This window comes from Cydia strobilella, chromosome 1, assembly GCF_947568885.1.
Source record: "Cydia strobilella chromosome 1, ilCydStro3.1, whole genome shotgun sequence".
NCBI classification, from domain to species: domain Eukaryota; kingdom Metazoa; phylum Arthropoda; class Insecta; order Lepidoptera; family Tortricidae; genus Cydia; species Cydia strobilella.
The window spans coordinates 6997997-7023099 of NC_086041.1; the positions used below are offsets into that span (position 1 = coordinate 6997997).

The following is a 25103-nucleotide window of genomic DNA, read 5'->3' on the forward strand; positions in this document are numbered from 1 at the left end:
TGATTGTTCAAAAACTGATAAGAAAGTTGCATTTTATTCACATGTAAGGCAAAGTAATCAAATGCAAATTTTGAGTTGTGTTTCTTATGTTTGCTGGTAGAATTGACTTTTAAATGATGATTTTGAAAGATAAATATTTAATGACATTCATTTTAAATCGATTTGCTTTTATTTTGATTGATATTTTACAATGAGCATTTTCCTTGTGTTGGTGTGGTGAAAAATTTCATGTTTCACTCGGTGGCAAAATTTGTTTAACCCTCGTGCCTTGAAACCCTCGCAACGCTCAAGATTCCATTTTTCGACCTACTCTCGCTACGCTCGTGGTTCAATTTTGGAATCTTTCGCTTAACAACAACTTTGCCCCCTTGTAAAACAAATAACTATTAATATCTTAAGTTTTAATCGTCTTTGAAAAAATACCGAGAACACAATTTATTTCGGCACGTTTCACTCATTAACGTAATTTTTTCGCACTGGCGTCGTCGCCATAACTTCCAGCAAAAAGTCTTTAACTTAAAAGAGAATTAATATTGTTTTACAAAGAGAAGAAACTCCATAAGATTTAATTTTGACGTTTGACATTCGGGATTTGAAGAAGCGAAGGGGAATATTCAAACGGCACCACTTTTCAGCCCGGCAACATCGGGTTTCTAGGAGCCGAGGAACCCCACTACAAGGATCAGAAGCCTGCGGTGCGCTATTTTTGCAAACGAACATCTCATTGGAGCCTGTTCTATATATCATTTATATTTCTCTAAACGTTACGTGAACGTGCAATTGTTTCCCGCACCAAATATGCAAATATTTTTTTGGCCTGATAATTCAGTGCCTTTTGGTTGTCTGCCTTTTTACCTTGTATTACCGTGAAAATAAAGATAAATAAAGATAAATAAAGATAAAAAAGTTAAACCATGGGATATGTATGCAATTTCCTAAGCCGAAAACGTTCACGTAATAACTGAACCGTAACATCCCTTAATAACGGAGTTGAAATGCAAAATGGATGGAATTGATGCCCTAACTTCGTTGCGACAAAGGCAAGTGAATAATAAAGGCACATAGTATCCAAGCAAATATGGTTTCTTCATCATTGTTGTATGGCGTCACGTTAGCGAGTTTTCAGTTCTATACATTTTGTTGGCGGTTTAATTGCTGCATAACATGGTATCGCCGTAATCGAATTGGATTTCGTCTGTCCGTCTGTCTGTCTGTCTGTTTAATATTCAACTCGTTATGGTTCAAGTGGGGGTAAAATCTACCCTATCACGCATAATAATCGAATGTTCATTAGAAACTCATTCAATTATATGACTTGTTTTTGCGTAGTAAAGTATGTCTTTTAACCCGTTTTGATATTGTGAGTATATTTTTGGGTCAGAGACAACACATTATCCTTATCGAGCTAAGAGGCATTTTTTGTCATCGGAACGCGACTTTAACTGAAAAGTTGAAAATTGGCATTCAGTTTTATTCTCTCATCCCTGGATACGACTTGAGCCGGGTTAAATTTAATCACACCCCTACTTCCGCGCGTTGACACACACAGATGTTGTGTTAAAATCGGCTTTACATTTACAATTCGAAGTCTTACTTTTGCATTGTCATTTAAATGTGTATCGTATTATCTAGAAAATAAAGTACTTTAAATAATACATTGTCTACTTTTTGAATTTTGTTTGGTATTCTTCAATACATATTTTCATTAGTAGTAGCCCAATTGTAGGTAGGTACTACCCTGATTTCGCGGAATTGATATCTTGTTTGCGAAATATCATATTTATTGGAGATCTTTTAGGCTGGGATCGGAGAATTTACAAGTTATTCTACGAAAATATCAAGTATTTATATTTTGTTTGCTCATTTTTCTGAAAAGCTTTTTCATGTATTCATTATTAAATTTGTTAAAAACCCAATTATTTATTTTTATAAGAGTTAAATGAGTTCTGAATTTTGATTTGTAGTACTGTACTGTGTTTAGAAAGCCTGAATATGCCTTCTGCCCCACGACATCTTGTCATCAAAATAATAGGTATATCATCATATGGCTAACATATTCAACAATATGGATGCCACTCAAGCTTCAATACTTAGAAAGCCAACGGCTTAAGAAAATGCTAAATTAAACATATAAGTACACATTAAAAGTAGGTACCTTTGGTAGGACAGGTTCTAAAACGTACCCGAGAGATACCTTCTTTTACTGAAATTAATTTAAGCTGGCCGAAACTGTCCATTTGAATAATTAATTGCTTTCTCGAAGGCAACTCGGAACGGGCAGTTTAGGAACCTTCCGAAGAGGGTCATTTCTTAATCATAAAGTATTACCTAAGGCAACTGATCCTTATTATGTATGTACATAAACATTGACTTACCTTTTAAAACCTTTACTGCACTATAAATTCACGGAAACGCGAAGTTCGTGGGTTTTAGGGTGAGCACAAGAAAAAAAAAAAAACCGGCCGAGTGCGAGTCGGACTCGCCCGCCGAGGGTTCCGTACTTTTAAGTATAGCGGCAACAGAAATACATCATGTGTGAAAATTTCAACTGTGTAGCTATCACGGTTCATGAGATACAGCCTGGTGACAGACAGACGGACATACGGACAGACAGACGGACAGTGCTTAGTAATAGGGTCCCGTTTTTACCCTTTGGGTACGGAACCCTAAAAAAGAACAAACCCGAGAGTATATACTCATAAATTTTATCAGAACTTTCGTAGGCCTCAGAGTAATGGCAACAAGTAAATATAAAGGTAGATACAATAATTTGATGGCTTTGACGCTTTATGAAAGTTGTAATTTATCTTCATCTGCAACGGTTTAATTGTGATTTTGGTTTTGTGATTTAAGCAAACATGATATGATTTTTATTTACGACATTTTTTTAAATTAACTTATATACGTGGACATGATTGTATTCTAATAAAGTTTTTGTTATGGTAAAGCAGTAGGTCTAAGTAATACTATTTACCTATTATCCTGTGGATGATACTTATTTTCTGAAAAAGGAACAAAAATATAAAAGAATTGTAAAATTAGTTATGCAACGCGTACACCGAAATTCGAAAACTATCCATCTGAGTCTCTGGCTTGATTCGAATTTTGAGATACATCTAAAATTTGTTAAGGATACGACATGGATCGGGTATGTCAGTGTCAAAAGTAACGTTTTTGTTTGAAGAAACGTCACTTTTAACACTGACATATACGATTCATATCGTATCTTTAGCAAATTTTTGACGTATCTTAAAGTTCGAATTAGGCCGTCTGTCATTTGAATAATGCAAGAGCAATAGATATTAATTTTGTTCGAATGTGCGGTGATCCATGTTTTTCGTGTTGGGAATATGTGGAGCTTCCCCAATAATGGCTTCGTGCGCACAATATCGCCTACTAAGGTAAGGTAAGGTAATAAATACATTCGTACGGAGGTTCTACTACGAAGGAAAAGGAACAACTAAAAGGAAGAAATAAATTAACCAGGATTTTCCGTGACGCCATTATATTTAATATATAACTTTATTACAATATTATACATCATTACATAATAATGTAATGATGTATAATATTTTCCTATAATTATTTCCTAACCTATATATTTGGTGCCAAGTGGGCTCGAAGAACATAAGTAGAATATATGTATATTATTAGTAAATACAGTATATTGTTACATCATTACATAGTAAAGATACTACATGTAACGCTGTAAGGCATTATTGTCTACAAAATTTTCAGTCAGTTTCAAGAAGAAGTTTCTTTGACCAAAAAAAATGCACATCTATTACGTTTTTCCCGACCTGCCATAATATTATATTATTAGTATTATAAGTTTAATCTCATTTTAATAATATGTACTTCTATGGATATAATTATAATCCGAAATAAAAGCGTTTAATTTTTTTTTTTAAATTTAATTATCCTAATTCACGCTTGATATATGGCGAGATTTTCGGCAGAATGTGCTAAACTTTCAAACCTATAATACTACAAAAACTACCAATGTTTATTGGTGACCGTACCGTAAAATTACTACTTGCTATTTTCTGTTACATAAACGTGCATTATAAATTAATAAATAAATATTCAGGTATCAACCCATTACATTAAAATTACAATAATTAGTACATGCCAACTATATTAAAATAAACTATCCTAACTAAAATTAAAGCTATAATTAGTAAAAAAAAAAAATACTAATTCAATAGTTGCAACGGAAGCCTTGCTCATACTTCAGTAGCAGGTTGCGTAAACTACGTTAACATGCAAGCATTGTTAACGTGCAATTATATTACTTATTTCAATATTAACTGTTTATTATAGTTTTGAACAAGTGTACCATAAAATAAAATTAAAAAACCTGGTAACTAAGCAAAACAAATGTCTTTTCTGAGCAAAAAGAAAATCGAATTTTATCTCTATCTAGCCAAAACTACATAATAAATAATAGTGCTACCGTACAGAAAGGACACTTTTTTTCTTCTTTTATACTACGTCGGTGGCAAACAAGCATACGGCCCGCCTGATATTAAGCAGTCTCCGTAGCCTATGTACGCCTGCAACTCCAGAGGAGGAGGAGAGGAGAAACTTCCTACAAAACCGAAGTTTGACAGCGATTCAGGGATGAATCACGCTGTCCCTTTCTAATGTATGGTGCTATCCCTTACGGCTATTTAGGGTTGTCAAAATTCAAGTCATTATCTTATCTGTGGTCGTGCACGCAAAGGGACGTCAAGTTGTGTCAACCCTAATAATTGCTCGGAGCAATGCTGAGGCGAGAAAGCCTGAAAGCCCGCACTGCCAAACACTCAAGTTTGTGTCAGTTAATGTCAGTCCCTTACGTCAGTGGCAGGAGCAACACAGCCGTGTCAAACGGAAACAAGATGATGTAATTCTCTAACGCAAGGCGGTTTACGTGTTGTGTTCCAAATTAATTTTGTTTACAGATAGAAGTAGGGCGTGTCAATTTGTAGTAAAACCACGCTAATCATTAACGAAGAAAATGCCACAAAAATGACGGCTGAGGATTTTCGCTACGAGCAGGCTACGAGCTACGGCGTAGTACTACGAGTACGAGTAGCTAAGTATAACTCTAATAGTCATTTTACTTTTATCAGTACATACGATACCATTTTGAAAACAAAAATACAATATAAGGAAATATAAGGAAGGAAAAGGGTTGATGTTGATACAATTCCGGGCGTGCGGCAGACGAAAGGAATTTCATCCTTGATTGAACCCGGCGCGCAAAGGAACGCTGCGAGTTGATAACGCCGCCGGCTTAGCTATCTAGTTCCTAAAAGATTTGTGCCTTGACTGTGACCTACTTTCTAGTAGGCAGGGGGAAATAAGGAATTAAAAATACGAGTATTCCGAATTTAAGGCCATACCACAGCGCAGGCGTAATGGCTCACGGCGTAGGTAGTCTTGTTCGGGTTTTATACCTATTGATATAGTTTATGTAAAGTAACTGATAAGAAATTAGAACCTGAATCTCAATTTAACACGTCTTTCAGAATTTTTCAAGTTCGTGCTGACATTCACACTTAAATTCATATTAGATTCAAAGCAGTAATAATAAAAACAAACAAACTATGTGAAGGTACAGCGAGCTGCAAAATGGCATGGACACATCATGAATGGAATTCGTTCATAAAGTGGGTATACACTTTTGCAGCTACGTATACATTGGTCTATTAAACTTGTTAAAATAACCATATGCTAATATTGACTAAAGGTTGAAAAGGTCGCATGGTTAACTAACCTATTTACGAAAGAAATAAAAAATTAAAGCCAATTTGAAGCCGTCACTTCTTGTTTTTATCAATATTCTAGACATTTATGGCACCTCTTCGCAAGTATGGACCTACTTATATTTTATCTTTGAGGTATTATGAAATAAAATGCGGACCAAAGTGCCTATCAGACGAGGAATTCTAGTAAACCTCTGTGTGATTCTGAAGGCACACAAAACCTTACACTTTGTATTCGTATGAATGCCTTAAATTCGAAAGAAATGTTTACTGGTAATTTATATTTTCTATCTCTCTTTAGCTTTATTCAATACTTAATTAATCAATTAAGGTATTTGCCCAGTACGATTTCAAAAATCAGTCGAGATAATTAGCATCAGAGCGAAAGTTCAATGAATTATATCTTTGGAGATGACTGCACTTTAAAATGATTTTACTTGATATTAATCACTGGTCTGTTGAGATATGTACAACTGTAAAGTAGAGGTAACAAAGAAATTGCCTTATAGGTATCCAGATACCGTCGTAATAAACCCAGAGGCCCTTTTCGGAAAACATAAATATACAGCCAGCCTGATGGTAAGAGGCAGCTATGGACTAATGATGATAACACTTAGTACGGAATCTTAACTTGAAGTTTAATTGAAAAGCGGTATGAATATGTCTATTATTATGATAAAAAAAAAATTGTTTATTATATATACCACTAAAACGGTACGGAATCTAAAGTTGAAGTGTTATTGAAAAATGGTATGAATAAGTCTAGTCTATTATTATGATAAATAAAAATATTGTCTATTACATAATATGTAGATTTATACAAAGAAGATACGGGGTCAAGTTAAATAAAACCATTTAGCTATTTTTTATCATAAAAAATACATATTTTTTATGATAAAAAATAGCTAAATGCGTGCATCAGATAGGTATGTAATAGTTATTTGTTTTATAAGGGAGCAAAGTTGTTGTTAAACTTCTCGTGCTGATATTGATACCCGAACAAGCGAAATATTACAAAATTGAACCACGAGTATAGCGAATGGTTCGAATAGTGGAATCTTGGGAAATTAACCCTCGTTAGGCAAAATTTGCTACCGAGTAAAACACATTTTCCTTCCCGAGGAAAAAAACTAACTGTATAATATTAGAAATCAAATCTATGAATGGTACTTATTAAATATTTATTATTCAAATTCAACACTTAAAAGTCGATTCAGCCAGCCAGCATGAGGAAACAGCCCAAATTTTGCACCATAATACTTTTTCAAAACAGACTCTTACAAATAGCAACTTGCTCATCAGTTTTTGAAGACTAAAGAGACCCTTTACAAGCTGATGTGGTTAAAATATACTCTCCGTTAAATATCCTGAAATATGATTAAATAGTATATTATAGAAAAATATGTTATGTTAGAAAGTATGTTTGTCGCGCACTTCTTATATTTCGTATATTTGATTTCTAAGAAGGACAAATTCGCCTTTCTTCGAGGAATCCAATAAATCAAAAATATTCATACCGTAGTGTTACATAGAGCCAATTTATATTTTACCCATTGCAGAGTTTGCTGGAGCATGCTAGGTGCTCGCTACGGGAGGAAAAATGTAAATCTAAGTATGCATAAGAACCACGGCTGCTGCACGTAATGTCCGCGAATAACGCGCACGGAGAGACTACGGATATCCGTATATATACGTAGGTATATATATACCTATACCTACCTACATTTTCGTCCAAGCTGAAACTGAGACCTTCGCTAACGCTTGGTCAATTAAAGTACCAGGTTGTTGGTGATGTAGCTGATCGGGCCGCTGATAATGAATAAAATGCGTAAAACTTCTTCTGTACTGTACTGTATAATTATTACACAATATTTAGACAATTGCACAGGAAAACTCCCAGAATATTTACAAACAAAAGCTATTTACACAAAAAAATACAAAAGTTACGTTAACACATTCACTGCCCCCAACGCACATGTGCGTTCACCGTCATACAAGTTTGTCCCTAGGCCAAGCCCCCTGGCAGTGAATGCGTTAAGTAACGCTTATTGACAGCAAGGAAATGAAACAAAATCTATACAATAAAAACAAAAGAAGTGCGCTGGAAGCGGCATCTGTAGGTACCAGGCTGCTGCCAACACGCGCGCAGCACAGAGGTTGGTAGTTCCATCGCCTACAGGTGGAATAAGAGCTGTAAGTTACAATCAGCAAAGTTATAAGCTTACCTTGCAAACAAATATAAATGCAGATGATGCAATTAACGTTTTCTATCTCGTTTAACGGTATCTATAAAATTAACATTGGCGAGTTTGTCAACTCGATTATTTCTATTTCAGTGCATGCAATCTATGGTTTACAAAATTAAGACAGCGATTTTACATTACAATTTTGTTCTATAACATTAAACATATATATTCGATAAACACACAATTATTATAATAACACTGCTCACAAAACTTATTTCATCCCCATGTCTTTGAGGTAAGCTATAATTGTTCACTGACAAGGTAAAGAATTCAGCATTTCTATGAAGAGGTGAAAAGCATCTATTCCCATAGGAGACGTTTCTACCTACTCTTATGCAAAATATAGCAGCCCAAGAGCTCAACGGCGTTATGGGCCCGAACCGCAAGCGGATTTGCATTTCCTGGCTTATGGAAATTCTAAGCCGCATTTTACCGAGTAGTGAAAATGATTTTATTGCGATAAATGGAAGTTTAAGAAAAGTTGTGGTTTTTTTGAACTACTAGTCTTTGTACTTGTTTCCATGAAAGCGAAGGGGCTTAGGTTAATTTTCTTTTACCCAACTCGAAAATATGTAGCAATTTTATATTAACGTAGATTTTAACAGCCTATGTAGGAATGTAAGTTTCAAGGCATAACCGATCTAATCGCACTTAAACCATAACCGATCTAGTGCGAGATTTTAACTTGAAATAATAATCGTACACAACTTGTCTCGTACAAAGATATTGCTAATCAAAGCTCGCATAAGGTTGAACAACTAATCTCGTAACAAGATATTGCTAATCAAAGCTCGCATAAGGTTGAACAACTAATCTCGTAACAAGATATTGCTAATCAAAGCTCGCATAAGGTTGAACAACTAATCTCGTAACAAGATATTGCTAATGAAATCTCGGAAAAGATCAATAAAAGGTCAATTAAATCGCTATATTGCGATAACAATTCTTTGAACATGAACAAAAAGGTTACTACTCCAAAGCGGTTGGGTCGATCGGTATATCACCCATAGGTACCTACAATTCCAACTATGTAATTACAACGAACACTTCCCTTAGTCCTGCTTCGGGAACCTCGCATAGTTTACACAAAAAAATTAATTAAACTGTCGTCAAACAGAGTCGATTTTTCGACAGTTTGTGATCGAAACCTCGCTTTTGAGAGGGCTTGTATCTCTTCCTCTGTCGAACAAAATAGAATAAAGTATCTATTATTTACTCCATCAGCTCCATCTAAATCGTTCTCCGAGTTTCTATTGATGTTGATGTTACATTGCACAAAACAACGTCTTTTGTGCCGAAAATAACAACTTGGGAAAACTGTTTACATTTATTTTGAGTGGGCTTTGTCTATAGCCTTTGCAATAGGGTATTTGACAATTTTTTATTAATGGTATCAGTCGATCAGGTTTGTTTTGAGGATCAAATGTCTGTAGGTCCCATCCATTGCCTTAAAGCAATACAAAAGTCACAAATTATGGTCAGTCTGGCACCCGCACTTTACTGACAAAAAGCTTCTGACTAAATGGCAATACATCGTGACGTCACCATGTAACGTCGCTATTGCTTAAGGGGCCCACTGACTATCAGTCCGCCGGACGATATCGGCCTTTCAGTTGTTCGGAACTGTTAAATTTTTGTTCTAACTGACAGGCCGATATCGTCCGACGGACCGATAGTCAGTGGGCCCCTTTAGAAGCCGTTTCTATTTATGGAAAACAAGGAAACTGCGATTTTGTCAGTGAAATATTGCGTGTATGAATATTGTTGCCGTACAATATTTTTTTTAATAAAATGTAAGGAATCTAATGGTATGTACCATTATTTCTTCCTATTTGGAAGTAAAAAATAAAAAAAAATTAAACTGAAGTCTTGTATTTTTTATTATTATTCCCATATAATTTTTTGTTTCTAAATTATTGTTACAAATTGCTCATTTTCTATTTATTTAACTAGATTTAGTTATAAGATTCAACATGTGTGAACTACCATATTGTAAAATTTATTGTTCTGCATCATTTTGCTTACACATTTTCAGTTTAGGTACTATTATTAAACGTGTGTGCAAAATATCTACTTCTCTGACCGTAAATTTGTATAAATTTAAATGCCAACTTGTAGAAATGTCTGTGTAGGTGTTTATTGTTTGTCTAGACGACGTGATTATTGCGAGGCATACTTATTTATTCTGAAACATTTTTGCCAGTGGCTTCTAAATAAAAGAAGCTTAAATAACTTTGAGATTTTTGTTTTGGTCACAGATCTCTTAAAGAAATATTTGTTTGTGGAAGGGTCAAGTGTTTGCAGATTTCATTGGTTGTTATTGGGATACATTTCGGCCCTAGCTCATGTTTATTAAACGGAAGAGGTCTAGATTTGGAAGGATTGAATTAATAAAAACAAATAGATAAAATGTACTTATACATACTGGTATAATGTATTTTTTTACCTTTACATTATTTCCAATGAGCCACTTCAAAAACGATACGGTTTTTCATATTTATTACAATAAAATTATTAACTTTATGATTGTTGCAATAAGTATCTATTTAAACAGAGGCTTTACACTATACATTTTAATACCCTATAAAAACAAATTCAGTGAACAGAAAACTACACCGTTCTTATGAAACCTTTAACCATGCCAAGAGTACTGTGCCATAAATTCGGGTCAAACATTTCAAAACTAAACACATAGTAGGTACGTAAAATATGATGAAGGTAAACTCGTGTTTTGTTACATAAATTAAGGGCATAAAACACAAAAGCCTTTGATCGTGGCAAAGGGGTGACATGCTTATTAAATTAAGGGGCACAATATGACTGTGACAAGCATTGCTGAAAGGGAAAAGTTTAAAAGGATTATTAGAAATAACCACTCATACAATAGTTCTCAATGATAAAAATTAATGTGGTATGTTTACGTGTAAGTTTTATTTTTACACACAACTTCTGATTGACATTTAACTTGTCTATAAAGGGGAAATATAAATAACTAGCGACCCGCCCCGGCTTCGCACGGGTTACACAAAACCTTTACAAATTATACACTAAAACCTTCCTCATGAATTACTTTATTTATAGGTGAAAATCGCATCAAAATCCGTTGCGTAGTTTTAAAGATCTAAGCATACATAGGGACAGACAGAGAGCGGAAAGCGACTTTGTTTTATACTATGTGGTAGTGATCTGTTGGCACACGCGATGTCTATTTAAAGGGTTTTCTTAAAAGATTAGAATTAATCATAACGCAACATTTGTGTTTCGTGTAGTAATTAAAATACATTCACAATCAAAGACAGTACACGATATAACCCGGCCACGCATGATATGGTAAATCTTTTAAATGAATGTACCTATACATTTCAAGCAGCACTCTTTTTAATAATTTGTGGTTATCAAACTAAATATAAAAATTACAAACACATTATAACATTAGGTTGTCTGTGACTTTCAGCAGCATTATATTCCACAGTACCTATTTTTTTTGTTCACGGTCTTCTGACAGTCTCTACTAAATTCTCTTGTTAAAAACATTTCATTATTTTTAGTTAGATAAGCCAAATAAAATGACACCTCATTAAAATGTCTTTTCACAATAGCTAACATTTTTCTAATGGTATTCAGAATGAGATAGTTCTGAGGTGTTTTAACTTTGATGAATTCGACTTTTTGACAAAAAATTGCCTCCCATACAAAAACGAATTTCTGTGCTTGGAGTAGAAAGGCTGCCTAACTACCTCAAGTAGAAAAGAGTTTCAAAAAGCAGGCTTGTAGCAAGATGCGAGTGAAGATTATCAAAAAACCCTCGACAAAATTTTTAAGATAAATATGTTGGAATATATTAGGCGAAAACACACACGCTCATACATTGTAATATGCTTGTATTTTTATTATATAGTACTATAAATACAGATTATTAAAATAAAATAACTGCTTGAATATGCCCATTCGGTAAAAATATATACCAGATCATGCATGGCCGGATAATATCGTGTACAGTCTTTATGCTGTGTGATTAAACAGCACACAAAAGTTTTATTTTTTCAGGTAAACGGAGTTAAGCTTTAAAATCTCGGGCGACTCTTAACAACTTGACTAAACGTATCCCAAATCAATTTTCTGTACTGAGAAAGGAATATTTTTATATATTTCACAAGAGGTCGTAACTCTCTCAGTTTATGATTCCTCTGGCGATCGTTTAAACCATATACAATCTATACATGAATACTGCTATGAAGTATATGATCACAATACCCAAAAAGGCAGCTGTAGAAATTTTCTGCTTTAATTTTCTGAATTGCTCAAATGGCTAGTATCTGCTATAGATTTACGATACGGGAGAGGTTAACCGTCTCGTCAATCATATAAAGGTTATATTCAAGATAAGCGCCTCTCCGGAAGTGTGAAGAGGTGGGCCACTTCCCGATATCAGATTACATAGGCAATGCGCACGCCATGTAGTTGGTGCTGAGACTGATGCTGAGGTGCTGATTAGCGATTATCGTGATGTTTTATATACATACTTGTATTGCTAGACTTATATTGACCGGGATATAGACCGTGATTACCTTTTGTATTTTTCGACAGAACGCCACTATATACCAAGATTGGTAAGAGAAGCCGTTGAAATTCACAAATACAAAAATTTCAATCGTGAAGATGGGTTTAAACTGTCAAATGTGTGGAATCCTGTGATTTGTTTGTGTAAAAAACCAGTGATATCCGAATCAAACACGCGTAGTAACACCGTGAGTGTAGTGTGTTTGGACAGACCAACGATTGTGAACGCGACCGGACCAACAAGTGTGAATGCGACCGTTGGTAACGTTGAAAGTGAACGCAGCCGACGCGCAAGAATGAGGGTAGACAGAGCGCTGTCTACACAACTTTGACACCCACCCGCTATCTTCAGTCACCCGTGAACATGATGCATGTAACTGCGTCGAAATATCGGGAGCTCAAAAATAATACAAAAGGTAATCACGGTCTATATCCCGGTCAATATAAGTCTAGTGAAACTAACCGTGAATCATTCAAAACTTTAATACTTGTATTGATCGATGAATGAGTTTGATTTGCGATATGAGGAGTTAAATCATCAGTGACATACAGAGATATAAATGGTGCTAGTTCCCAATCGTATCAGATTACCTCTGTGCTTCGCTCCCTCCATGCACAGCTGCTGGTTATTTAATGATTAAAATAGTGCGTTAATATAACTACATAACGATTTGTAATATTAGGTACCTGAGAGGCCACTATTTACTATAGATTTACAAGAGAGGTTAAATCATCACTTATATTATATACCGATACCTTAAATGGTGCTTTTGAAGACGAGCGCCTCTCCGGAAGCGCTGTGATGTGACCCACTTACCAACAGTATCAGATTACTTTTGTGCTTCGCTCGCTCCGAGCAGTTAGTGCTGATTACGGGGATGATTTTTAAATGGATAAATGTAGTTGAATTTATCCATTATATACGTAATAGGAAATCATAGTGGAATACACATCATAATTTCCTCCGTCACTGCTGAGCTAATTTGGTACCTATCCTACATCACAGCCCGTAGGTTACTTTTTTAATCTTCGTAGCTAGAAATAGGCTATGAAAAAGGTATGATTAGCGCGGAGCAAATAAGTTTAAAAATAAAATAGAATTAGTTTAGAGTTAGTTTTAATAAGGATTTACGATGTTGTGGAATTACTATGATAAAAAAAATGTGCAATAACAGAATAACACCAACAATGCCCGTTGAGAATAAAATTATCTAAGCTTGATTTTTGGGTTCCGTACCCAAAGGGTAAAAACGGGACCCAATTACTAAGACTACGCTGTCCGTCTGTCTATCACCAGGCTGTATATCTCATGAACCGTAATAGCTAGACAGTTGAAATTTTCACAGATGATGTACTGGATGATGTAGTGGACGAGTTCGACTCGCACTTGTCCGGTTTTTTTAAATAGAAGTTACAAAAACTGTAAACTTCTGTGGACTTCTGTTTCGTAAACAGAAGACTTGTTTGAAAGCTTTACCGTTGCGGTTAATTAAGCTCTATTTTTAATTTGAAAGTTTATAATAGTGTTAGTGACGGTAGTGAGCTTTTGAACTTCCTTTTTCAAACTTTTCTGTAACTCTAGCACAAGTTCTGTCTTAAGAGTGGACAAGACTTGAAAATTGTGATTCACAACAAGACTGTGTTTCATGTGTTTCATTTCAAGCTATATTAAAGACCATCCCATACCTGACTAAGTACAAGTATAATAGCGAATTTTCCGAAATGTAGTAGGAACTAAATTTGTTAGATGATTTTGTTGTGTTTGATCTTTGAAGTATGCTTTTTTATAAATATACTGAATTAGAACGTGTTTGGTTATAAATTATGGCACATAACCAAATTGTTATTGGTGTGTTATTCACATTTCATTTGACGTATAAATATTTTAGTAGGTATATATATATCGACACAAAACAAGTAGTATTTATTTGTGTCGCCACGTATTTAGGACTTAATCGCGTATGATTATTAAGCTTGAAAATTACCTGTAATACCTGTTTTATTGTCCATAGGGCGATGTCGCTGGTGCCGCCCGGCGGCGCGGACTCGCCGAGCCCGCGCCGCGCCGTCAGCCCTCTGCTGGAGTCGCGGCGCCCGCACTGCACGCTCGCCTGCGACTACTGCGCGGCCGTGCTGGAGGACAAGTTCAAACGTAAATATGTACAATGTTGTAGTACATATTGTCCTTAGGGCGATGTCGCTGGTAGTGCTCAGGGCGCCGGCAGCGTAACTTTTACAACTTTCGGGCGCCTCGGGCTTTTGGGGCACAGTCAGTCCCAAATTAGGTGGAATCGTGACGCCTGTATTGCACGCTCGCAACTTATATGCGGGATATTAAAGGACAAGTTCAAAAGTACTTGCCCTTGACTACTGCAGTAAGTATACTGTGAGCTGCAAGTTGTTTGTTAACTAATTTAAACCTATAATATTTACATATATATATCTACTAATACTGAAATACGGCATTGAAGCAGTCTATCCAACTTCAAGTATTCCAATCAACCTGAACACTCGTAACGTATGAGTCGGCACGCCGACCTCACTTTCAACCAGCTAACCATTTGTGTCAACCGCATCTAGAACACTCCCCGCTGGCTCGGCTCCATTCAGCTAAACTAAGTTGCATTTATCAAACGAAACATTTATACAATGCGGGAAATGTAATGCTCTTGAAAGTAAAGTTAGTAATGCGCTCAACGAATACACAATTGCAAAAGTTTTGTGCTTGCACGAACAAACAGAGCGCCCTAACGTGTATTTCTACTAATGTAGTATAACACTTAACTAACTAACTAACTTAAAATACTACGTAACAAAGTCTAGTGGGGAATTTTGGCTAAAAGTGTTAAAACGCGAAATTTTATTAGAACGAGTGTGATGTAAACATCAGTGCATCAAAAAGAATCTTACAAATAAATAATTATGTGCGTACCTTATCAATTATAACTTTCTGAATAGGTACTTAGCTAGGAATTGTTTTCAAGTCTCAACTCACGCCCTTAAATCCATACATGTTTTTGTCAGTGCACAGACAATGATTTCACGTTTACGTTCCACTCGTGCTATTAAATTCTGACGTCACTAAGATATCAGGACTTATTTATTTAATCGGGAAATTATTTATTTTTTCTTTATCCCCAATTATTCCGCAGCGATAAGTCTGCGTCATTTCAGATTGATTTTTATTGCCAGCTAATTCAATTAAATTTTCTCCACCAGGTTGTGCAGAGATGCGTAATCGGGGCACGTCACCGCTGTCCGTATCTCCGCGCCAGTCTCTAACGGGGGAACCACCCTGGACGGTTCCGGAAGATGATAGGCCAGACTTCTTAGCGCTCAAGGAAAATATTCACAGAATCAACAAGTAAGTGTTTTCGCGAAATCAAGTAGCTATTAAATAAAATAAGTGCGAGTAACAATTTATCGCTTATGTCTGAAAGCTATTAGCTACTTAAGGAAGTATTCTGGAGAATAGTTTGCTATGAAGTTCTAAAAAGGATCTAAATTGGTTTGGTTATTGATACATTCATGTGGGAAAATAATTCAAGTAAGTAGGGTAAAAGTGGGATAAATGACTAAGGGCGAATATAGATGCCTCAGTTTGCACGTAGCGACCTGTGCGTGTAGGCAGTCAAATCATTGTTTTTAAAAATAAAATTTGATGATGATAAAAATTGTAAATAACAATTTGTAATAGTTACTTTACACAATATAGCTAGTAAATTAAATTGAAACATTCCTCATATTTATATAAATTAAAACACTCACTAAGTGGATGTAGGTAATGGTCTGAACTTGCATCGCTGAACCGTAGAAAACCTTCACGCAATGACAAGTTTTAAACTAGTTGACCTTAAGATTTTGAACTGTGGATGATTTAATACTATGGACTATCTTAATCTGGCAACTAAGTAGGTACTGATTTGTTTAGCTGTTTGTTTATTGCACCTCTGCTGTGGTAGTTTTAGATTTTCATATAAATAAATGTACCTACCATTTTTTACAAAACTAAATAAATTTCTTCCTTTGTACCTATATGAAATTTATTTCGGTTTGTAATTTATATAAATAAATAAAAATAAAATAAATAAATAAATCATTTATTCTAGCGAAATAAACCCTATTTTACATTTACTTATTCTGCCAAACTGCAAGACAGTTTGTTGGCAGAGGGGACTCCCTTAAAACAGATGGGTAGTCTTAGCTAATTACATACTAGTAAGTACATAGCCTACATAGGTACCTACATCTTAGTGTTTACGGTAGTAACTTCAATTTCACAAATAATTCTTCATAGTCACTTTTTTTACAGCGAGTTTTAGTTTTTTTTATCGACTAATAATTTCATAAAGCGTATTTGTAATGATTTAATCCTGTATAGATAAGTTTTAAATGTCCTACCATAGCATGTCAGGCCATAAGAAAACAGAGAGTCTGCCAGCGCATAGTATTAAGGTAAACATCGTGGCCCTGTCCAGTACATATTTTAACTGATGTAGTTTTACTAGTACAGTTCTTAATTTGTCACATAATTTATTGATATGATTTTTTCAAGAGAAATTGTAATTTATTAATAAGCCCAGATACTTGTACTCTGACACAATCTCGATACTCGCACACTCACAATTCTGTAGCGCGCTGTGCAGGCACTCATACGTGTGGCCAATTATGCGCGGCGGCCGACTTGCTTGTCTACTGTACGGGGATCGCACGTGCATACATTTGGTTTTATTTATGTTGATAACAATGCCATTGTCGTAATCATAGTAGTGTTTCTATTTGAAATAACACAAATTTTTGTAGAAAATAATTCAATTTGCTTTAGTGTGTACCAATTTTTTTAGTTAACATCATCACTAGTTGGGATGATAACCTTCAAATCACACATAAATATTTCTATTTATTATATCCATAGTACAAACCTATAATCCAATGCAAACAGATGAGATTCGTAAAAAAAGGCATTAGCCTTAGCATTAGCACAAGCAAGATTGCGTTAGTCCACAAGAGCTAAGGTGTGTGTTCCAGTATGCAGGACACGGTGCCTTCATAAATCCCTCCTATTCATTCCAGCGCTTGGAATTGCCTCGTGTGTGCTTTCACAGAACAGGCTTGTTATCATTCCAGTTAGTTACAAAGAAAATGATATTTCCAAGAAATTTCAACTCGACTAATTTCACAGACAAAACGAAACGCAATTACTTATTCTAGTTACTTTGGAGTGGGCTTACTTTGATCAATGTCAAAATTTAAGTTTAAATTTTATATTAAAGGAAAAAATGGAAAAGTTACGCTTCCGGCATCTACATGTTAAAAAAATTGATTTAATAGTTTGTTTTATAAAGGGGCTTAATTGTTGTCCTCGCGCTACTATGGATACTCGAGCAAGCGAGACTCTTAAGATAAAACTTTGCTTCAGAGTAAAACTCAAAAATTATCACAACGCGAGCAGACTTTTATTTTAAATTATATATCAGGAACATTTTATGACTGGTTTACTTAACTTTTTCCTTTCTGTCTGTCTCCAAGTCGAGCAAAGCAAACAAAGGCACAGTCTTACCATCTTTTCCCGAAGCTATTCAAAGCATTGTCGACGCCCATCTTATTTCTACAATTCTACATTTACTGTACTGTTTGTTTAGGGACTGCGAGACGTCCACGCGGCTGGACATGTTGTTGACGCAAGTGGAGCAATACGCCAACAACCTCGAGGCCCTGGTGGAGGAACGCACGTCGGACTATCTTGAGGAGAAGAGAAAGTGCGAGGAGCTTCTCTATCAGCTCTTACCGAAGTAAGTAAATAAAATATTTAGGAAATCATAGCTTAACATCATATTAAGTACAGAAATAGTGTATAATTGTTTATACCTACCATCGTATTTTCTCGGAAACGTTCGTATTTGTCATGCTACTTCAGTCAACCTCAGCATCGAGATTGACTGAAATAGCAAGACACGTTCGCACGTATCCGAAAAATACGATGGAAAATTTATGCACTACATCTGTATAGAGATTAAAGTTAAGGTGCCGTAGGTTTAGAGATCGGAGTTTTTAAAAAAAAATTACCGCTTTTTAGGTCACATTACGGTTGCCAATAATTTAATTAGTCATTTTGAGGATTTTCTCTAGTGACTTCATTCATTCGAATCCAGATTTTTTGACTTTCGCTCGATAGAAAAAAAAATCACGAACATAGGTCTAAAACGCAGTTTAAAAATTCATAACAATTTATGAACAACAGCTAGAAATATGGAAATTGCTTCTAAAAATGCGCAATTTTATTTTTGAGGGAACTCATTGATTACTTTTTTTGTTAAAACTTACAACAAATTAAAATTCAAAAACGATATCCGCGGTCCCGAGCACGCACATCCATCTCGCTCACACTTACGCTCAGTGAGAGTGAGAGAAGTACACAAACCCACGGGGCCTTAATCCTAAGATTGAACATTTTAACCTTTAGTCGTGAGGAATTATTGGCTAGATAAAAAAAAAACGTTTTTCCTCTAGTACCAGCATAAACCAGGTACCTATTTATAGCTCATGAATATCACGCTCAATCAGATATTCGACCGTTTTAAGATTGTGTTCCTGATAGCAGTTTATTAATATAAAAGCAGCTTAGCAAAGGCTGAGCACCCACCTACACGAATATAGCCGCCTACACTCTTTAACAAGTAGGGATTTATGCGCCATTATATTTAAAATTGTCATCATCATCTTCTTTGCGTTATCCCGGCTTTTTGCCACGGCTCATGGGAGCCGCATGGGAGCCACAGGGTCTGCTTGACAATAAATCCCAATAATTGGCGTAGGCATTAGATTTACGAAAGCAACTGCCATCTGACCCTCCAACTCAGAGACTAAACTAGGCCCTTATTGGGATTAGTCCGGTTTCCTGACGATGTTTTCCTTCACCGAAAAGCGACTAATTAATATGAAATGATATTTCGTACGTATTAAATTCCGAAAAACTCATTGGTACGAGCCGGGGTTTGTATCCGCAACCTCCGGATTGAAAGCCGTACGCTCTTACCGCTAGGCCACCAGGGCTTATTATATTTAAAATTGTATTGTTTTTTATTTGCATATTTTTATGTCATTTCTATTCAGAATCACGAGCTCTTTCTATCCTAGAAAAAAAGTGTCCCAAGATTTTTATTTCCATTTCGTTACCATTTACCATGGCGTAATGGAATGGAAAGATCTAAATTGGAAATGTTGAGATACTTTTTTTCTCCATTTAGGATCGAAATAGCTCGTCATTCTGAGTAGAAATAACACAAAAAAATCCCACATTAGGAAAAAAACTGTAGTGTACACAGCTTTAAGTAAAACTGCCCCTAATATAAAATATTATTAACGCTTAGCTGTCGCCACGATGGTGACGATTGTCGCGGCTTTGTAACTCGAATGTCGAGGTCGTGGATTTGAACTTTATCTTATATTGATTAATTTCTAGAACTTTGGTACGATAGATTATTTGATATTTACCAGCTCTTCGATAAAGGAAAGAATTGAGAAGAAAATATTATTTCCGATACATTCTCAAATTGGTAGGTCAGATGGCACACATTCGTAAAAAAATATTGTCTCTGCTCTAAGCGGACTTATGGCTGAGAGGGTTATTACTACAACCTACAACCTATTTCACATTAAGTACAACTACAATAATGGTATTTTGTGCAACGGGTTCGTAAATTGTAAAGGCAGAAGAGTAACACAAGAGTAGATAAATCGGTTTGTTTTGCCTAGAAGTTAGCCTTTTAAACATGCAACAGCTGTATATAGTATGAATATTCACAATATGACTCTTAACCTTTCGAGCCCCGGACCCATATTCTAGTAAATATGGCTACCCAGGGAGCCGACGGGTCTCAAAAGGTTAAGCAGTTGTATAATAATCCTATAGACAAGTATAATTCAGCGCTGTCACTACTGTCAGTCATTTAATTGACAAATTGAAGTACTGGAGCAGAAGAACGATTTAGTCACACACATACAGTTGAAATGCCCTCGAATACATTACGTAGATTTGCGTGTTAGTTTCACAACGTACTACGGTCCTACATAAATATATAATATGACACAGCTAATTGGGTCGAATCAATTTTCAACCAATGATAAAGAGCAGAGGGCGCGTCTGGTAGGGCCGTATAACACCCTATAATGCAGTGTTTATAATGTAAACACATGTGTCACTTGCAGGTCAGTCGCCTCGCAGCTTATTATGGGTCAGCCGGTCATGGCCGAGACCTATGACCAGGTAATATATACAATTATACATCTATATTATATTCGTTTTAATAATTCTATTGTTCTTTTTCTTCTCCTTCTTATTTTTAAAAGTGTGTGGGATAACGTGAAATTGATGGATCAATACCTACATTTTCTCGCTAATGATGAGTATACTGAGAGTTTTTCAACTGATTGACGTAAAAGGGATGATAATGGTTTTTGAAAGTACTTGTGTACCTATGTATGATACATTACGCACAGGGATTGTCATACCAAATTAAAATTTGTCTCGATTTTGTGAGTGACTGGCCATAATATTATGTAATCAGTTTTAAGTAAAAACGGGACTCCGCTCTTTGTCGGTCCGTCTGTCACCGTGATAGCTAGACAGTTAAAATTTTCACAGATGATGTACTTCTGTTGCCGCTATAACAACAAATACTAAAAACAAAATAAAATAATATATGTGGGGCTCCCATACAACAAACGTGATTTTTTTGCCGTTTTTTGTGTAATGGTACGGAACCCTTCGTGCGCGAGTCCGACTCGCTTTGGCCGGTTTTTTTAACTCCCGACGCAAAAAGAGGGGTGTTATGTGTTTGACGCCAATGCCTGTCTGTGGCATCGGAGCCCTCCAACGGATGAACCGATTTCGATGCGATTTTTTTACGTGAAAGCGAGTTTCCTTGCGGTGGTTCTTAGCTATTATGTTAGTTAGATAGAAATCGATCCCGCAGTTTGAAGAGTATCAGCTCTTTTCCAAAATGATGTAAGGCATTTTTGGCATAAAATGCATGTTTTTTTGTTGCCATATAATAGCGTAAGCGATTTATTTTATTTTATTTAATAGTAAAGTATTAAATTACCTCTCTCCCTTAGTGTTTCAAACAGTTATTTTTTACTCTGTGGTTGATATGTTGCTGTTATATGTTGGTATACTTTGGTTTGTGTCTTATACAAGTGTCTTGTGTAGTATGTATGTATGTTTATGTATGTCTATTTGTATTTTCTTATATGCTCCTATGTATGTTTATTTACTTTAATTGTGTTGTGTGTATGAAAGTAGGCTTCATTACGTTTTTGCAACACCCTACTCTTTTTGATTAATTGTTTTGTTTCCGCTACCCAAATATTGTCTGGAAGAGATCGCTTTTTAGCGATAAGACCGCCTGTTGTATGCCTCTATCATTAATTATTTGTTTTTCTTTAAGCTGTATCTTTTACTGAGGTGTGCTAATAAAGAGTATTATATTATATCTATCTATCTATTTATATGCAAAAGTACACAACTGCCTACTTAATGAGACATAATATTTCAGGTGACGATATACTTTAGCGACATCATCGGCTTCACGAAACTGTCCGCAGAATCCACGCCCCTGGAGGTCGTCGACCTTCTCAACGATTTGTACACGATGTTCGACTCCATTATTGAAAACTTTGACGTCTATAAGGTTAGTGACAAGCTGATATAAATGGCAATATTGAGCTTAACACCTAGACGATGATAACATTTAAAGACATTAAAATTCTACCACGGATGAGATTATAAGAATTGGTAAAATTTACAGATCTAACAATACCCTCCTGACAATTTCCCCTAATTTCTTAAAGACGAACGACAAATAACGAGAAGTTTTACTTTTACAAAAATACCATTTTATCGGCATCTAGACAGTACACGATAAAATCCGGTCATACATGATCTGGTACATCTTTTTTGCACATATTCAAGCAGTTCTTTTATTTTAATAATCTGTAATTATAGTATAATTAATATTAATACAATCATATAACAAGTCCATGGGCTTGTGTGAGTTTTGGCGAATATATTCCATCATACCTTAAATTTGTTGTCCAGTGTTTTTTGATAATCTTCACTGTCAAAAAATAAGTTTGAGTTGGTCTCACGAGTTCAATTTATCTTTCAAGTGGTATTCGACATTCGACGTATATTTAGGTACGTTTACCTACCTAAAACCCGATTTCAGTGCGACACCTAAACAGTCGAGCGCAGTTTATTAAAAGAAGCATTAATCATGGAAACGGCATAAATATTTTCAAATTGGTACAACCTCCGCCAATTTTTTTTTTACTCTACTATATACTGCACTAGCGGGGTTTGAACCCACGATTTATGACCACCACACACACATGAAAGGTTAATATCTAGGTTTTTTCATTTGTTTAACCAGGTAGAGACCATTGGTGACGCATATATGGTGGTGTCAGGTCTGCCCATGCGCAACGGTAACCGGCACGCGGCGGAGATCGCGCGCATGTCGCTTGCGCTGCTGAATGGAGTGGCGTGCAAGACTGTGCCCCACCGGCCTGGGGAGCGGCTGCTATTGAGGATTGGAATGCATACAGGTTTGACGATTCTTATCATTGGCGAATAAATCACGGGTGACGAACACATAGCGGTATCGGACCTGCCTATGCGCGCGAGTCGCAAAATATGTGGTTGTGTATTTTTTGTAGTTTGTTTTCGGTTTTCTAAATCAATACATTACTTAGAAAAATAACAAGATTTTCAAATCATGAACACAAAACTAACGACGAATATACAAATAGAATGTTTTTACAGGACCATGTGTGGCTGGCGTGGTGGGACTGAAGATGCCGCGCTACTGCCTTTTCGGGGACACCGTGAACACCGCCTCGAGGATGGAGTCTCACGGCGAGGCGCTTAAGATACACGTCAGTCCCAAGACCAAAGAAGTTCTAGACTTGTACGATTGCTTCGACTTGGAGTGCAGAGGAGAAATCACGATGAAGGTATTATATTAGTTCTTTATAAACTTCATCAACATGTTAGTATATTAAAGGTTTCAATATATAGCTAGCACGTTTTACAATCATGACGTATACACTGTTACAGGGTAAAGGAAAAATGACGACTTACTGGTTGCTCGGCGATAAAAAATCCGAAAATCCTCAAATTCATAGTTATGATGATTTAAACGGGAGTGAAAATACTGCAAACAACCCTAGCATAACATTCCAAGGACCTGACAGCCCTGCAGCCCACTCGGTCAAACATCGTCAACAGAGTCCTGAATATAAAAGTAATGATCAAAAAACTCAAGATTCTCATAAACAAACACCTCTCGAATTACTATATGAACGAGACCGTATTAAGCATGAAATTGCAACATTTGTAGCAAAAGATCTGATCAACAACATTGATATAGCCGTGAAGGAGTTCAGAAAATCTCAAAGCGCAAATTTTGCAGCAATGATGGCTGTCCAAAGTAAAACAGTTTGTAATGGAAACGACAGAGGCCTAATCACACCCACTTATGACAAGGAACTTGTCATTAGCAAAGGTAAGGTGCGAGATGTCGTCAACCGATTCAACAAGAGTGTAGGCAACGATACTAAGATCGGTAAACCGAAATCGATTAAAGCTGAAGACTGAATTGCATGAAATAAAGCAACGCCTAATTCCCTTGCCCGGTCCAAAACCGTTTTTTTTAATAAGGAAAGTTTAAAACTAGTATTAAGAGTTTAGACAATGATTCTATTTAAACGTTACCAGAGTATTTTGTGCCAAGCACATTCCATAGTCTAGTCATTGTTGAATAAGCAATAGCCTCCGGTGAGATTAGAAAAATACATTAGTTAAACGGTTGCTCTTTTGTTATCTTTCATAATATATCTTTATTTATAATGAATACCACATTACATTTTAAACGGCATGCGGCCAGAATCATTCCGAATTTTAGAAAAAAAATAAAAAAAATAAATGTTAGTAGTTTTAGAAAACACACGGTATTTAACTATAACTTGTAATGAAATTTAGGTTAAGGAATCAATCGCAAAAACGATTTATCAGAAAGATGTAGTGAGAAAAAATATGTGTGAATAAGAAAACATTAGAACTGTATTATACACTTAGACCCTATAGTGTTTTTACTGACCTTTTATACCTCTGTATCTTCCTTAACCCCGACTAATACTGTCTAGGAGAGTTAGTGGTTGGAGAAATGAAGTATTTTATATTTCACTGAAGATTCTGGATATAGAATCTTGTGTAACATTTTGAGGATAGAGACTAATTTTGTCATTCAATGCTACAATTGGGGTGTATTTTTGAAATGTAATTTTTGCGGCATTTTACTGGTCAGTTCTTTTCTTTAGATTATGAGAAAAATAACTATGATATAAGGAACACCTTCGAAATAAAATTTGAATAATAAGTAAAGCACCGGTTTTAAGTAGAGTTAAGAAGAAATAATATATTAATAAATCTGACCAGGAATATGACGCCCGTAGCATTATAAACAAATGCATTAAGGATACG

At 35.7% G+C, this 25103-nt stretch overlaps 1 protein-coding gene across 1 annotated transcript in view; it reads left to right on the forward strand.

Moving 5' to 3' along the window:
- Window positions 1–24830, forward strand: part of LOC134755844 (atrial natriuretic peptide receptor 2-like) — a 44160-nt gene extending 19330 nt beyond the window's left edge. Inside the window, exons 2-9 of the mRNA XM_063692475.1 lie at window positions 14572–14711; window positions 15779–15923; window positions 18202–18351; window positions 20768–20825; window positions 22117–22251; window positions 22993–23167; window positions 23385–23575; window positions 23679–24830. Of these exons, the coding sequence (XP_063548545.1) occupies window positions 14576–14711; window positions 15779–15923; window positions 18202–18351; window positions 20768–20825; window positions 22117–22251; window positions 22993–23167; window positions 23385–23575; window positions 23679–24218 (1530 nt within the window). The 5' untranslated portion in view covers window positions 14572–14575 and the 3' untranslated portion in view covers window positions 24219–24830. The remainder of the gene's footprint in view (window positions 1–14571; window positions 14712–15778; window positions 15924–18201; window positions 18352–20767; window positions 20826–22116; window positions 22252–22992; window positions 23168–23384; window positions 23576–23678) is intronic.
- Window positions 24831–25103: the final 273 nt, after the last annotated feature.